General features: G+C 41.5%; 1 protein-coding gene across 1 annotated transcript; it reads left to right on the plus strand.

The window, feature by feature from the left end:
* Nucleotides 1-498: 498 nt before the first annotated feature.
* Nucleotides 499-13,657, plus strand: LOC139564402 (uncharacterized). The gene is made up of 12 exons (XM_071383896.1): nt 499-1,189; nt 1,287-1,426; nt 1,697-1,872; nt 2,068-2,228; nt 2,523-2,663; nt 3,037-3,158; nt 3,840-4,008; nt 6,801-6,946; nt 7,987-8,111; nt 8,308-8,434; nt 9,095-9,228; nt 12,749-13,657. The coding sequence occupies exons 1-12, from the start codon at nt 705-707 to the stop codon at nt 12,872-12,874; spliced, it is 2,052 nt and encodes a 683-aa protein (XP_071239997.1). The 5' UTR covers nt 499-704; the 3' UTR covers nt 12,875-13,657.
* Nucleotides 13,658-13,740: the final 83 nt, after the last annotated feature.

Genomic DNA, 13,740 nt, shown 5'->3' on the forward strand with positions numbered 1-13,740 from the left:
TTTTGTTGTAACATAATTAGGTCATATTATGAGTCAGTAGGTTTGTCTTTGTGTTTTATTCTGAAGGGGTAAACCACTGTTGCTTCTGTTCAACAGAGGCCTAAAATCTAAATGTCTGGAACAAGGCTAGCCTACTTTTCCTAATGTGCTGGGCTCACAATCAATCAATTCCATCCAGAAGTACAACATATACAAATGCCGTCAAAACGTCATATTTAATACATGGCAGCCTATTTATAGCGCTTTTTAATGACCCAAGGCCGCTTTATATAGTATAAAAGAAACACAAGAAAAGTTAAACAAAAAGTAGGGAGTAGTGCACAATAAAAAGAAAGAGTGTGATGTGTCAGAGTGAGCGAGAAAGCAGGTGTGTGTGTGAGAGAGAGAGCGTGCGTGCGTGTACAGTGAAATCCTTGAAACAAGCATAAGCACACATACAGTAATAATCCTTGCGTCTAAGACTTTTTAGCATTTATGGGCCACCGTACAAGTGCACGCGCCCACTTCATACATCCCTTGGAATAAACAAGGAAGTACTCGTTATTGTACTATCTGTCAACCCCTGGCTCAATGCTGTCAGTTTAAATCGTTTTTTATATTTTTTATACATATTTTGCATTTACACAGCAATGACCTAAGATACTGCTGTGTGCAAATTGATTTAGAAAATTATCGACATACCGCCACCGTTGAGGGAGGAACATATGGCTTGGTTATCATCAACTTTGGTGCTGTGCTGCTTAACAGTAACGTTAGGTCTACATGTAATTCAAATTGATGCAACAGCGAAAATGAGAGGGATGAAGTCAACTCATAATTTAGACCAAGACGAGCGTGCATTCTCACCATCTACATTTGCGCATAGCACCATCAACTTCAGATCCAAAATAACTCTTCAACAAGTCACGGTATTGGAGCCAGGTAACACAGCTCCAGCTTTCAAAGTGGTAACCCTTGATGGAGAATTCGTTTACCCGCCACTTGCAGGGTTGAAAGGGCCATTGATAATTCATGCTTTTACCAACAAGTCTGCCTTTTTGGAGTGCCTGTGGAACTCTGAGTCGTCATTAACCGACTTGGTCCAGAACCTACCCGAGAGCACCCAAGTCCTCTTCGTGTCTCTTGATGACAGCTCTGTCAACGATGCCTTATGGATGAGAGATCAAGTCCTTCGTGTAGCATCGCATAGGTAGCAACACAAATGTTTACTGTTGCTTGTTAATATAGAGGAGACATTGAACTGAACTGACATATTACAACTTTCCCTTCGTGTTTCTGTTCAACAGAAAGAAAGAGGTTTTGTCCAGATTGCACTTCTCCCCTGTTCCTGTATTTTGCTTAGGGAACTGGATTCCCAGTGTGCTGTACTCTTGGGGTTGTTCCGGACACAACTGTGGCCTTTCTCAGGCAATTTTTACCTCTACAGGTAGGGAATACTCTCTATGCACTGTACGACTGGTGCACTCATCAAAGCACCAGTGGAAGTTTCATTGTCCCTTGCATTTAGATCCCAACTGTTTGTGGTCCATTTAACTTTTGTTTTTGACTATTATTATTCTATCCCGGAGGAACATATTATAGTTCAGAGTTCTCAGGTTGTCATCAGTTATTTAATGACAGATGGGCCATGTATTTATTGTTTTCTATGTCCATCTTCTGGAAGTGATGTATTTATTGAAATGTTAATTACATGCAGTGTGGAACATGCCGGTGATTGTCAAGAGACTTGATGCGCGATACGATTGGCTGATGGGCTCCTGGAGCCAGATGAAACACCAGTTGATTGATGCAGGCGATGGATGTGAGCCCGCCCCCTCCGCTGCAAGTGCTGTTGCCTGGGTTTCCGAGGGAAACTGCTCCTTTTTCACCAAGGTCAGTTATGAGACAGAGAGAGGGATAGGTGGAGAGATGCGTGGAAACATTTAACTGCCATTTACCAGCTTTAACAGAAGAGTTGTTATACAGTAGCCCATAGAGTTTGAGAGGTTGTGTAAACACTCACAGACTTTCCATGTGCCTGAACTCGACATGAAGGAACACATTGACATTGTTTGTTTCCGTCCCTAGGTGAAGAACATGGCCAAGTCCAATGCCACAGGTGTCCTTATCCATGCAGGTCCTGGAAACCCGATCCAGGATATGAACTGTGTGGGAGACGAATGTTCTACGCCACTAGGCATACCTGCTGCCATGGTGCATTGCGAGCCCTCTGTAGCCCAGGCCCTTCGGTAACTAACACTGACTGACTCATACAGTGTTAGGTCAAGTTGCCTTCCTCACTTAACTCACTGGAAGCCATGCTTCCTCTAAGGATAATTGTGTTCTCTCAGTAGTCTTAGACGGATTACTCATGGAAATTATCTATCGACTCCTGACCTGATGAGATATGCGTGCAATGGTCAATAGAACCTACTGTGTATGTTATTTTACACTTGTTGATTGTCAAATTCTCAACCATTAATGAATATTGGACCAAATAAAGTTAATAAATGCATGTTTATATTCTGTTCTATGTTTTGTAGGTATGGGCACATGGTGAATGTGTCCTTTCAGAGTACCCCCTCTCCAAACTTCTTCATTGGCATTGACCAGCAGGGGGCACTGTCTGAGATGGGCTGGTTCCTCTACCCCTCCTTCAAGTTTATCAACTGGCAGGCCCAGTGGTAAGCAGTAAGCACACTATGGATTCCCCAGTTTATTACAGTAAACTGAAGACATCAGGAATTCATATTTCAGTATACTGAAGACATCAGGAATTTATATGTCAGTATACTGATGAAGACATCAGGAATTCATATGTCAGTATACTGATGAAGACATCAGGAATTCATATGTCAGTATACTGATGAAGACATCAGGAATTCATATGTCAGTATACTGATGAAGACATCAGGAATTCATATGTCAGTATACTGATGAAGACATCAGGAATTCATATGTCAGTATACTGAAGACATCAGGAATTCATATGTCAGGAGTATGTGAAGAAAGATAAATATTTTCATCTATTTGGTAATTGTAACCGTTCCCTCCTAGGTTTGATTTCTATGAGGGGCTTCAGACTAGACTCCGTGACCCAGCCTGGGTGGTCCCTGTGTTTGAGAAGGTCCAGATGCAAGGACAGAGTGGAGCAGTAGCCACTGTGAACCTGCCTTCTGGTAAAGAGACCTCATTGTATCTACCAGGTCATTTACACATACACTGAGTGTACAAAACATTAGGAACACCTGCTCTTTCCATGACAGGCTGACCATGTGAATCCAGGTGAAAGCTATGATCCCTTATTGATGTCACTTGTTAAATCCACTTCAGTCAGTGTAGATGAAGGGGGAGACAGGTTAAATAATGATTTTTAAGCCTTGGGAAAATTGACACATGGATTGTGTATGTGTGCCATTGAGACGGTGAATGGGCAAGACAAAACATTTAAGTGCCTTTGAACGGGGTATGGTAGGTGCCAAGCACACCAGTTTGAGTGTGTCAAGAACTGCAACGCTGCTGGGTTTTTCACACTCAACATTTTCCTGTGTTTATCAAAATGGTCCACCACCCAAAGGACATCCAACCAACTTGACACAACTATGGGAAGCATTGTAGTCAACATGAGCCAGAACCCCTGTGGAACGCTTTCGATACTTTGTAGTCCATGCCCCAACGAATTGAGGCTGTTCTGATGGCAAAAGGGGTGCAACTCAATATTAGGAAGGTGCTCTTAATGTTTTGTACACTCAGCATTTATGGTCGAGCCATACACTAAGTCGACAATAAATGCATCAGCTTTGGTATAGGTATTTAAAGGGGATCGGAATATTGAATTTTCCATTTCATTGTGTCGGTAGACATGTTGGATTTTGACATGCTGGAGTTGGACGCGTCTCTGTCGTGTCCCAGCGAGAGGGATGACTCCTGCGCCCACTGGGACCACACTGTGCAGCTGTTTGTGTGCTGTGATCATTTCAGTCCCCACTGCAACATGGAGATGGGGCGCTGGATAACAGCCTTCCGCAGGTATAGTCTGTGCATTTGTTGTCACTTGACATGGATACCATGTGACATGAGTCCCCAAAATGCATTTTGATATTTGTTAAGATCACTCAAGAAGGACAAAGCTGTTCCACTTCCATTGATGCAGATGTTTTTTTTAAATCTCCATATCAAATAATTTATGCGTAACAATGATGTACCTTACTGTGATTATTTTCAATTAAAATGGTCAAAAAGAAACCCAAATAGCTTCTTATCAAGAGCATTTCTCAAAAAAAATTGCTCGGAGTGGTCTAAGTGAGGGGCCTAATTGGAGGAGCCTAATGGGAGGGATATGTAACCTGAAAACTAGCTGTTATTGTCAGAGAGGTTTGAAACTCTTTATTGGTCTATTAACTTACACCGCTTGGTGATGTCACCAGGCAGGCCAAAACTCCACCCGTGCACAACAAGAAGAAATCCCAGGCAGTTTTTTCAAACAGCTCTCACACTAAAAGGCCATTATCATCATTTTCACAATTTCACACTATTATTCCTACTTCATAGTGTGGAAATGTACAGTGTCAAGAAAAAGTATGTGAACCCTTTGGAAATACCTGGATTTCTGCATTGGTCATACAATTTGATCTGGTCTTCATCTAGGTCACAACAATAGACTAACACAGCCTGCTTAAACTAATAACTCACAAAAAATTATTCATTTTCATGTCTTTATTGAAAACATAGTGTAAACCTTCACAGTGCAGGGTGGGAAAAGTATGTGAACCCTTGGATTTAATAACTGGTTGACCGTTCTTTGGCAGCAATAACCTTAACCAAATGTTTTCTGTAGTTGCGGATCAGAGCTGCACAACGGTCAGGAGGAATTTTGAACCATTCCTCTTTACAAAACTGTTTCAGTTCAGCAATATTCTTGGGATGTCTGGTGTGAACTGCTCTCTTGAGGTCATGCCACAGCATCTCAATCGGACTGAGGTGAGGACTCTGACTGGGCCACTCCAGAAGGCGTATTTTCTTCTGTTGAAGCCATTCTGTTGTTGATTTACTTCTGTGTTTTGGGTCGTTGTCCTGTTGCATCACCCGACTTCTGTTAAGCTTCAATTGGCGGACAGATAGCCTAACATTCTCCTACAAAATGTCTTGATAAACTTGGGAATTCATTTTTCCGTCGATGATAGCAAGCTGTCCAGGCCCTGAGGCAGCAAAGCAGCCCCAAACCATGATGCTCCCTCCACCATACTTTACAGTGGGGATGAGTTTTTGATGTTGGTGTGCTGTACTTTTTTTTCTCCACATATAGTGTTGTGTGTTCCTTTCAAACAACTCAACTTTAGTTTAATCTGTCCACAGAATATTTTGCCAGTAGCGCTGTGGAACATCCAGGTGCACTTTTGCAAACTTGCAGCAATGTTGTTTTGGACAGCAGTGGCTTCTTCCGTGGTGTCTGTCCATGAACAACATTCTTGTTTAGTGTTTTACGTATCGTGGACTCATCAACAGAGATGTTAGCATGCTCCAGAGATTTCTGTAACTCTTTAGCTGACACTAGGATCCTTCTTAACCTCATTAAGCATTCTGCGCTGTGCTCTTGCAGTCATCTTTGCAGGACGGCCACTCCTAGGGAGAGTAGCAACAGTGCTGAACTTTCCCCATTTATAGACTTTTAGGCTTTTAGAGATACTTTTGTGACACTTTCCAGCTTTATGCAAGTCAACAATTCTTAATCTTAGGTCTTCTGAGATTATGTTCGAGGCATGGTTCACATCAGGCAATGCTTCTTGTGAATAGCAACCTCAAATTTTGTGTGTTTTTTTTATAGGGCAAGGCAGCTCTAACTAACATCTCCAATCTCGTCTCATTAGCCTAGGGGTTCACATACTTTTTCCAACCTACACTGTGAATGTTTAAATGATGTATTCAATATAGACAAGAAACATACAATAATTTGTGTTATTAGTTTAAGCACACTGTGTGACTAAGATGAAGATCAGAACAAATTTGATGACCAATTTATGCCGAAATCCCGGTAACTTTTTCTTGCCACTGTATACTGAACAAAAATATAAACGCAACATGCAATCAATCAGCACATTTGTGGCCTGCTGGAGGTCATTTTGCAGGGCTCTGGCAGTGCTCCTCCTTGCACAAAGGCGGAGGTAGCGGTCCTGCTGCTGGGTTGTTGCCCTCCTACGGCCTCCTCCACGTCTCCTGATGTACTGGCCTGTCTCCTGGTAGCGCCTCCATGCTGTGGACACTACGCTGACAGACACAGCAAACCTTCTTGCCACAGCTCGCATTGATGTGCCATCCTGGATGAGCTGCACTACCTGAGCCACTTGTGTGGGTTGTAGACTCCGTCTCATGCTACCACTAGAGTGAAAGCACCGCCAGCCAGCATTCAAAAGTGACCAAAACATCAGCCAGGAAGCATAGGAACTGAGAAGTGGTCTGTGGTCACCACCTGCAGAACCCCTCCTTTATTGGGGGTGTCTTGCTAATTGCCTATAATTTCCACCTTTTGTCTATTCCATTTGCACAACAGCATGTGAAATGTATTGTCAATCAGTGTTGCCTCCTAAGTGGACAGTTTGATTTCACAGAAGTGTGATTGACTTGGAGTTACATTGTGTTTAAGTGTTCCCTTAATTTTTTTGAGCAGTTTATATATATGTATATAACATAGGAAAATCCCGTTTTTGACTCCACTGGGCCTTTTACCTCTGTGCCTATGGCCTTTACCACTTCAAAGCGATCCCCTTTGGCTTAAAGAAACGCTCCTGCAAATTATTTTAACAATGTTAATGTTCCTCCCCCAGAGGCATTGGGCGCTGGCTCACTGATGTTTCTCCTCTGGTGCCTCTGTTGAACAATGGGAGATGTACCTTCACCATGAAGACTGTGCCTTGGGCCATGCCCTGGGTGGTGTCTCTGAGTCTGAGATTCAGCCACACAAATCACTCAAGTAAGTTATAATGCCTACATAACACGGTCACAGGTGTTAGACCGCTGCGCCACTCGGGAATCCTAAGGCACTGCATCTCGGTGCTAGAGGCATCACTACAGACCCTGGTTTGATTCCAGGCTGTTTCACAACCGGCCATGATTGGGAGTCCATAGGGCGGCGCACAATTGGCCCAGCATCGTCTTTGTTAGGGTTTGGCCGGGGTAGGTCGTCATTGTAAGTGTGGCTCAGTTGGTAAGAGCATGGCGCTTGCAACGCCAGGGTTGTGGGTTCATTCCCCACGGGGGGACCAGGATGAATATGTATGAACTTTCCAATTTGTAAGTCGCTCTGGATAAGAGCGTCTGCTAAATGACTTAAATGTAAATGTAAAATGTAAATAAGAATTTGTTCTTAACTGACTTCCCATAGTCAAATAAAAAAATACAAATAATTACGCCTACATAACACTGTCATAAGACATTCATTCATACTTTACACTTTTTAATTAGTATTTTACTGTTCATTGTGTATCAGAATTCTTCTCTAAAATATATGTATATTTTTTACAGTATAAAAAAATGTTAAGTGATGGTTAGGCAATAGGACTGACTCTTTCGCTTAAAACCCCCAACATTAAATAGGTTTCCAATAGGTGGGTATGCCATTCTGTTGTGTAAAAGTTCTACTAGTGACAAAGCAATGGACAGAAATCACTCTTCTTGAGCAATTTAGACCATTTCTTCCCTCTTTCACACTGTGTAGAAAAATATGTGCACTTCCATCCTAAGCAAAGTGGAGTGTCTTAGAAAATAACAGGATGTTTGCAAATTGTTGCTGGAAAGTTGTCCTGGCAAAGGACAACCCCCCCCTATGAGTCTCGGCCACAACAGAGTAGTCATGGGGAAAAAAGTACTCCAGAATCAGCTTTTTCTCACTGCACAAATGCAATACTCTAAAGACAGTATCATTACAGTATCATGCTGTATTCTTATATGGTAATAAGTAACAGAATGAACTCTTCAAACAGATGTTATAACTAGATTTTGCTCTTGTTACAGCCAATCACTCAGACAAGCTTTACCCCTTTAAGCTGATGTCATTGTACAGTGGAGGCACCTTTGACAAGGAATACAACAAGAGATACCAACCAATCAAATTCACTGTCCCAGCCTCAACAAAAAAGGTATAATGCAGAATTGATATTACTTCTGTTTACATTTACTCATAATAAATGGTAATTGTCATAAACTGCATGTTCTTACATTTTTTAATATGCCTTTGTTTTAGTTAGTGCTTTGTCCATAATGTGGGTAAAAAGCTGCTTTACAAATCAAGTTATTATTGTAATCAGTCATTTTATGTACCATATTGTGTCTTAGGTGGAGTTGTATGCCGTAATCACAGGCCACGGGAGCGACGAGAACGGCTGTGGCGAGTTCTGTGTGACATCACACCACTTCCTCGTCAACGGAGCATTTAATAACACCCGTATTTTTGACTCGGCAGGTGAGAAATGACTAACGTTAGAGTTTGGTCATGCAGATTCATATAATCTTCCCTTAGACTGGGCCATAGTTACATTTGCATGAGGTTGTATTCCTCTGAGGGCAATTAAATTGAACCGCGGGACGATTTCTTTTCTGGATTGGATGGGCTGGGGTGGAACATTATTGTTTTTACACCGTAGGTAAGCCCAAGTAGATATTGTATTTCACAATACCATAATCATTTCATACCTTGATTACATTGAGACACGGTCACATAGGTCTCTTTATGTATTCGTGGGAATACTTGAACAGTTTTCCTAAATTAAAGGAATTAGCTAAATTCCTGGAAATTAGTGTTTTTTGCCCAAGAACAAAAATTATTTGTACAAATATTATTAGTAAAAATTTATTTTTGGGGGCCAAATGAAATCCCTATTAAATCCCTTTCAGCTGAATTTGGCCTGCAAGCTGCCTGTTGCTGACCCCTGTCTTAGGGCATTTGCCTGCTTGTGTCCCTATTCTTGTTTTAGTGAGTCAGGTGTGGTTCTTTTGTCATGCATTCCGTTCCAAATGAATGTAGATACTACCATATCAATGTATTATACTGCATTCACCATGTTTTTAATGCAGCGTTCTTTAACGATCCCATTGTCCTGACTGTTGTTGTTTTACTCTCCAGGTTCAGCCCTGGGGTGTGCCATGCGGGTGGGAGAGGGGGCGGTGCCCAACGAGCATGGCACCTGGCTGTACGGCCGTGGAGGCTGGTGTGATGGGCTACAGGTCAACCCCTGGAGGATTGACATCACCACACAGGTATAGAACTGTCACCAGACCGCGTCATGAATAGTTGCCCTTGCGGTTCGTCATCAGAAACCTCTTTGTTTAGCTAGCGGTGGATACGATCACATGCAACTTCAAATGCAGCTCATGCAAGTTAACAAACACATAATCGGATGGTTATCGTCTGCAACATCACAGATGTCATCAGAGGATTGATTAAATCACAAATAGAGCTAGTTAAAGCCAGAAGAATCATGCAGTTGTTGAACATAGCTATAGCCATCAGTCTTGCATGTTTTCACGGTCATCTCTCAGTCACTGTTAAGTTTGTCTGGGTCCTGACTAGAGGTCGACCGATTATGATTTTTCAACGCCGATACCGATTATTGGAGGACCAAAAAAAGCCAATACCGATTAATTGGTCGATTTTTATATACAGTGGGGAGAACAAGTATTTGATACGCTGCCGATTTTGCAGGTTTTCCTACTTACAAAGCATGTAGAGGTCTGTAATTTTTATCATAGGTACACTTCAACTATGAGAGACGGAATCTAAAACAAAAATCCAGAAAATCACATTGTATGATTTTTAAGTAATTAATTTGCATTTTATTGCATGACATAAGTATTTGATACATCAGAAAAGCAGAACTTAATATTTGGTACAGAAACCTTTGTTTGCAATTACAGAGATCATACGTTTCCTGTAGTTCTTGACTAGGTTTGCACACACTGCAGCAGGGATTTTGGCCCACTCCTCCCTACAGATCTTCTCCAGATCCTTCAGGTTTCGGGGCTGTCGCTGGGCAATACGGACTTTCAGCTCCCTCCAAAGATTTTCTATTGGGTTCAGGTCTGGAGACTGGCTAGGCCACTCCAGGACCTTGAGATGCTTCTTACGGAGCCACTCCTTGGTTGCCATGGCTGTGTGCTTCGTGTCGTTGTCATGCTGGAAGACCCAGCCACGACCCATCTTCAATGCTCTTACTGAGGGAAGGAGGTTGTTGGCCAAGATCTCGCGATACATGGCCCCATCCATCCTCCCCTCAATACGGTGCAGTCGTCCTGTCCCCTTTGCAGAAAAGCATCCCCAAAGAATGATGTTTCCACCTCCATGCTTCACGGTTGGGATGGTGTTCTTGGGGTTGTACTCATACTTCTTCTTCCTCCAAACACGGCGAGTGGAGTTAGACCAAAAAGCGAGCTGGGACCACAGTCTCAAAGAAAACCATTAGTAACACACTACGCCGTCATGGATTAAAATCCTGCAGCGCACGCAAGGTCCCCCTGCTCAAGCCAGCGCATGTCCAGGCCCGTCTGAAGTTTGCCAATGACCATCTGGGTGATCCAGAGGAGAAATGGGAGAAGGTCATGTGGTCTGATGAGACAAAAATAGAGCTTTTTGGTCTAAACTCCACTCGCCGTGTTTGGAGGAAGACGAAGGATGAGTACAACCCCAAGAACACCATCCCAACCCTGAAGCATGGAGGTGGAAACATCATTCTTTGGGGATGCTTTTCTGCAAAGGGGACAGGACGACTGCACCGTATTGAGGGGAGGATGGATGGGGCCATGTATCGCGAGATCTTGGCCAACAACCTCCTTCCCTCAGTAAGAGCATTGAAGATGGGTCGTGGCTGGGTCTTCCAGCATGACAACGACCCGAAACACACAGCCAGGGCAACTAAGGAGTGGCTCCGTAAGAAGCATCTCAAGGTCCTGGAGTGGCCTAGCCAATCTCCAGACCTGAACCCAATAGAAAATCTTTGGAGGGAGCTGAAAGTCCGTATTGCCCAGCGACAGCCCCGAAACCTGAAGGATTTGGAGAAGGTCTGTATGGAGGAGTGGGCCAAAATCCCTGCTGCAGTGTGTGCAAACCTGGTCAAGAACTACAGGAAACGTATGATCTCTGTAATTGCAAACAAAGGTTTCTGTACCAAATATTAAGTTCTGCTTTTCTGATGTATCAAATACTTATGTCATGCAATAAAATGCAAATTAATTACTTAAAAATCATACAATGTGATTTTCTGGATTTTTGTTTTAGATTCCGTCTCTCACAGTTGAAGTGTACCTATGATAAAAAATACAGACCTCTACATGCTTTGTAAGTAGGAAAACCTGCAAAATCGGCAGTGTATCAAATACTTGTTCTCCCCACTGTATATATATGTAATAATTACCTACCTACCACCGCTCAGTCAGACTGCTCTATCAAATATCAAATCATAGACTTAATTATAATATAATAACACACAGAAATACGAGCCTTAGGTCATTAATATGGTCAAATCCGGAAACTATCATTTCGAAAACAAAATGTTTATTCTTTCAGTGAAATACGGAACCGTTCCGTATTTTATCTAACGGGTGGCATCCCTAAGTCTAAATATTGCTGTTACATTGCACAACCTTCAATATTATGTCATAATTATGTACAATTCTGGCAAATTAATTACGGTCTTTGTTAGGAAGAAATGGTCTTCACACAGTTCGCAATGAGCCAGGCGGCCCAAACTGCTGCATATACCCTGACTCTGCTTGCACAGAACGCAAGAGAAGTGACACAATTTCCCTAGATAAAAGAAATTCATGTTAGCAGGCAATATTAACTAAATATGCAGGTTTAAAAATATATACTTGTGTATTGATTTTAAGAAATGCATTGATGTTTATGGTTAGGTGCAATGACAGTGCTTTTTTCGCGAATGTACTTGTTAAATCATCAACCGTTTGGGGAAGTAGGCTGTGATTCGATCATAAATTTACAATTTAACTTGAAATCGGCCCTAATTAATCGGCCATTCCAGTTAATCGGTTGACCTCTAGTCCTGATTTTAGCATTGACTATCGTGCTACAGAGCTTTTTGGTGCATCCCTCGAATGTGACGATTGCTTGTAAACGAAAAATGGCTTTATACGTCCTTTCCATATAAATAGAATTTATCATTAGATCTATCTTAATCATTCTATTTCTATGGTTATTTCATCCTCACCTCATACTGGAATGATATTGAACTATGAAATGATAATGTAACAATGTACAATGTTGTCACCTTCAAGTTCATACTAAAGAGGCATTCCTTCACCATGTAAACAAGACCATAACACATAGTCTTTGTAAATTTGCAAGCCTTTTTTTTGTGTTTTAGCTGCTATTTCTGACATTGAAAGAGATTCAAGACAAAAGTTTTGCTCATCTTCTATCACATTAAACTGCAGGGTTTTTGGTTAAGCATTCAAATTATAGATTTTTTTGCTACAGTAGGCATTTGTGTCCATTAGTTTGCAGTGGAGCGCCCTTCATGAAACTAGCCTATTAGATGAGTACAGCACTTGATCACTCATGAGTCCTTGGAAAGGCACACATGACCCTCTCTTTCCAAAGCTTCAGTTACATTTTATTCATTTGATACACACACATCATGTTCATGACCACTTCATTTAATTACCACAGGCTTCATTTGTAATCCATAGATATTACAGTATTGGGGCTGTTTGATTTACTAAAGTGTTTCTCCTGAGGCCTTGAATTATTTATTGTCTTTCTCAGCTGGACATGAGTGGGATTGAAGCCAATACTCTGCTCTACTTTGGCCTTTACAGTGGACAGGACCCCAATCCGTCTCACGACCCTGGCTACATTGTCATGTTCTCTTATCTGGTGTTCTACAAGTAGTCTTCCTGACAACCAGGTTGTCTTGAATGTGAATTGTAATGACTGTGATTGATGCGAATCATGTTAAAATCTTTATTTTCTTATCAGACTGCCACTTTTATCCAGTAATATTGTATCCTATTCTATGTTTGGGTGTGTCACCAACTTGCACTGTTTTCCCACTCAAAGAGTTTTCACTTAAGTTCGATACAAAGAAGACGTCATATTGAATAGCTCATTTTGCTCTTCAGAAAAGTTGAAGAAGGAGCTATTGTTATCTTGCTACTTAACCTGGTCAATTATGTGTAATTACACAAACTTAGCTTTTAGTGTCAAAATTAAACTTTCAGGTGATGACAAGACGCTTTTCCTGACGCAAGATCAACCACTTTCTGATCCTTCAATTATTCAAGTATCTCTTTTTGAATGGTTTACTTGCAAAGGTTGTAGGAGTGGGGGTTGGTTACATTTGCTACCACAGACATGAATGCATTAAACAGTGTAATCTTTCTTAAAATGTGAAAATATATCTGGATGTTCAAATTAACAACATTCTCTTTGTTCATTTAATTAACTTTAATGAAGGTGTGCAGTATTATAAACTAATATCCAGCAGTCAGTTTTCATACAAATGAGTTACTTATAGAAAAGTTAATCAGGGATAAAGGTTAGTGTTATGAACTTCTGCCACGTTTGTAACATTACTATTTAGTGTTCAACAGTATTTTTGGAAACCAATACGGTTCGCACTGCCCTTATTACTCCATCTTGAACATGAATAAATGGAATGGTTCCCTCACTGTATACTTCTTTCAAAAGCCCTAAGTCTCATTCACTTACAGTTAGCTCCAAGAAATGAGGGAGCTTATGTTAAACCAAAGACACAC

The sequence above is a fragment of the Salvelinus alpinus genome, chromosome 35 (assembly GCF_045679555.1).
Source record: "Salvelinus alpinus chromosome 35, SLU_Salpinus.1, whole genome shotgun sequence".
NCBI lineage: Eukaryota > Metazoa > Chordata > Actinopteri > Salmoniformes > Salmonidae > Salvelinus > Salvelinus alpinus.

Coding starts and splice junctions, on each gene's coding strand:
- LOC139564402 (XM_071383896.1), top strand. CDS start 705: ATGGCTTGGTTATCATCAACTTTGGTGCTGTGCTGCTTAACAGTAACG. Junction 1,190..1,286: donor CTTCGTGTAGCATCGCATAG/GTAGCAACACAA, acceptor TCTGTTCAACAG/AAAGAAAGAGGTTTTGTCCA. Junction 4,009..6,800: donor TGGATAACAGCCTTCCGCAG/GTATAGTCTGTG, acceptor TTCCTCCCCCAG/AGGCATTGGGCGCTGGCTCA.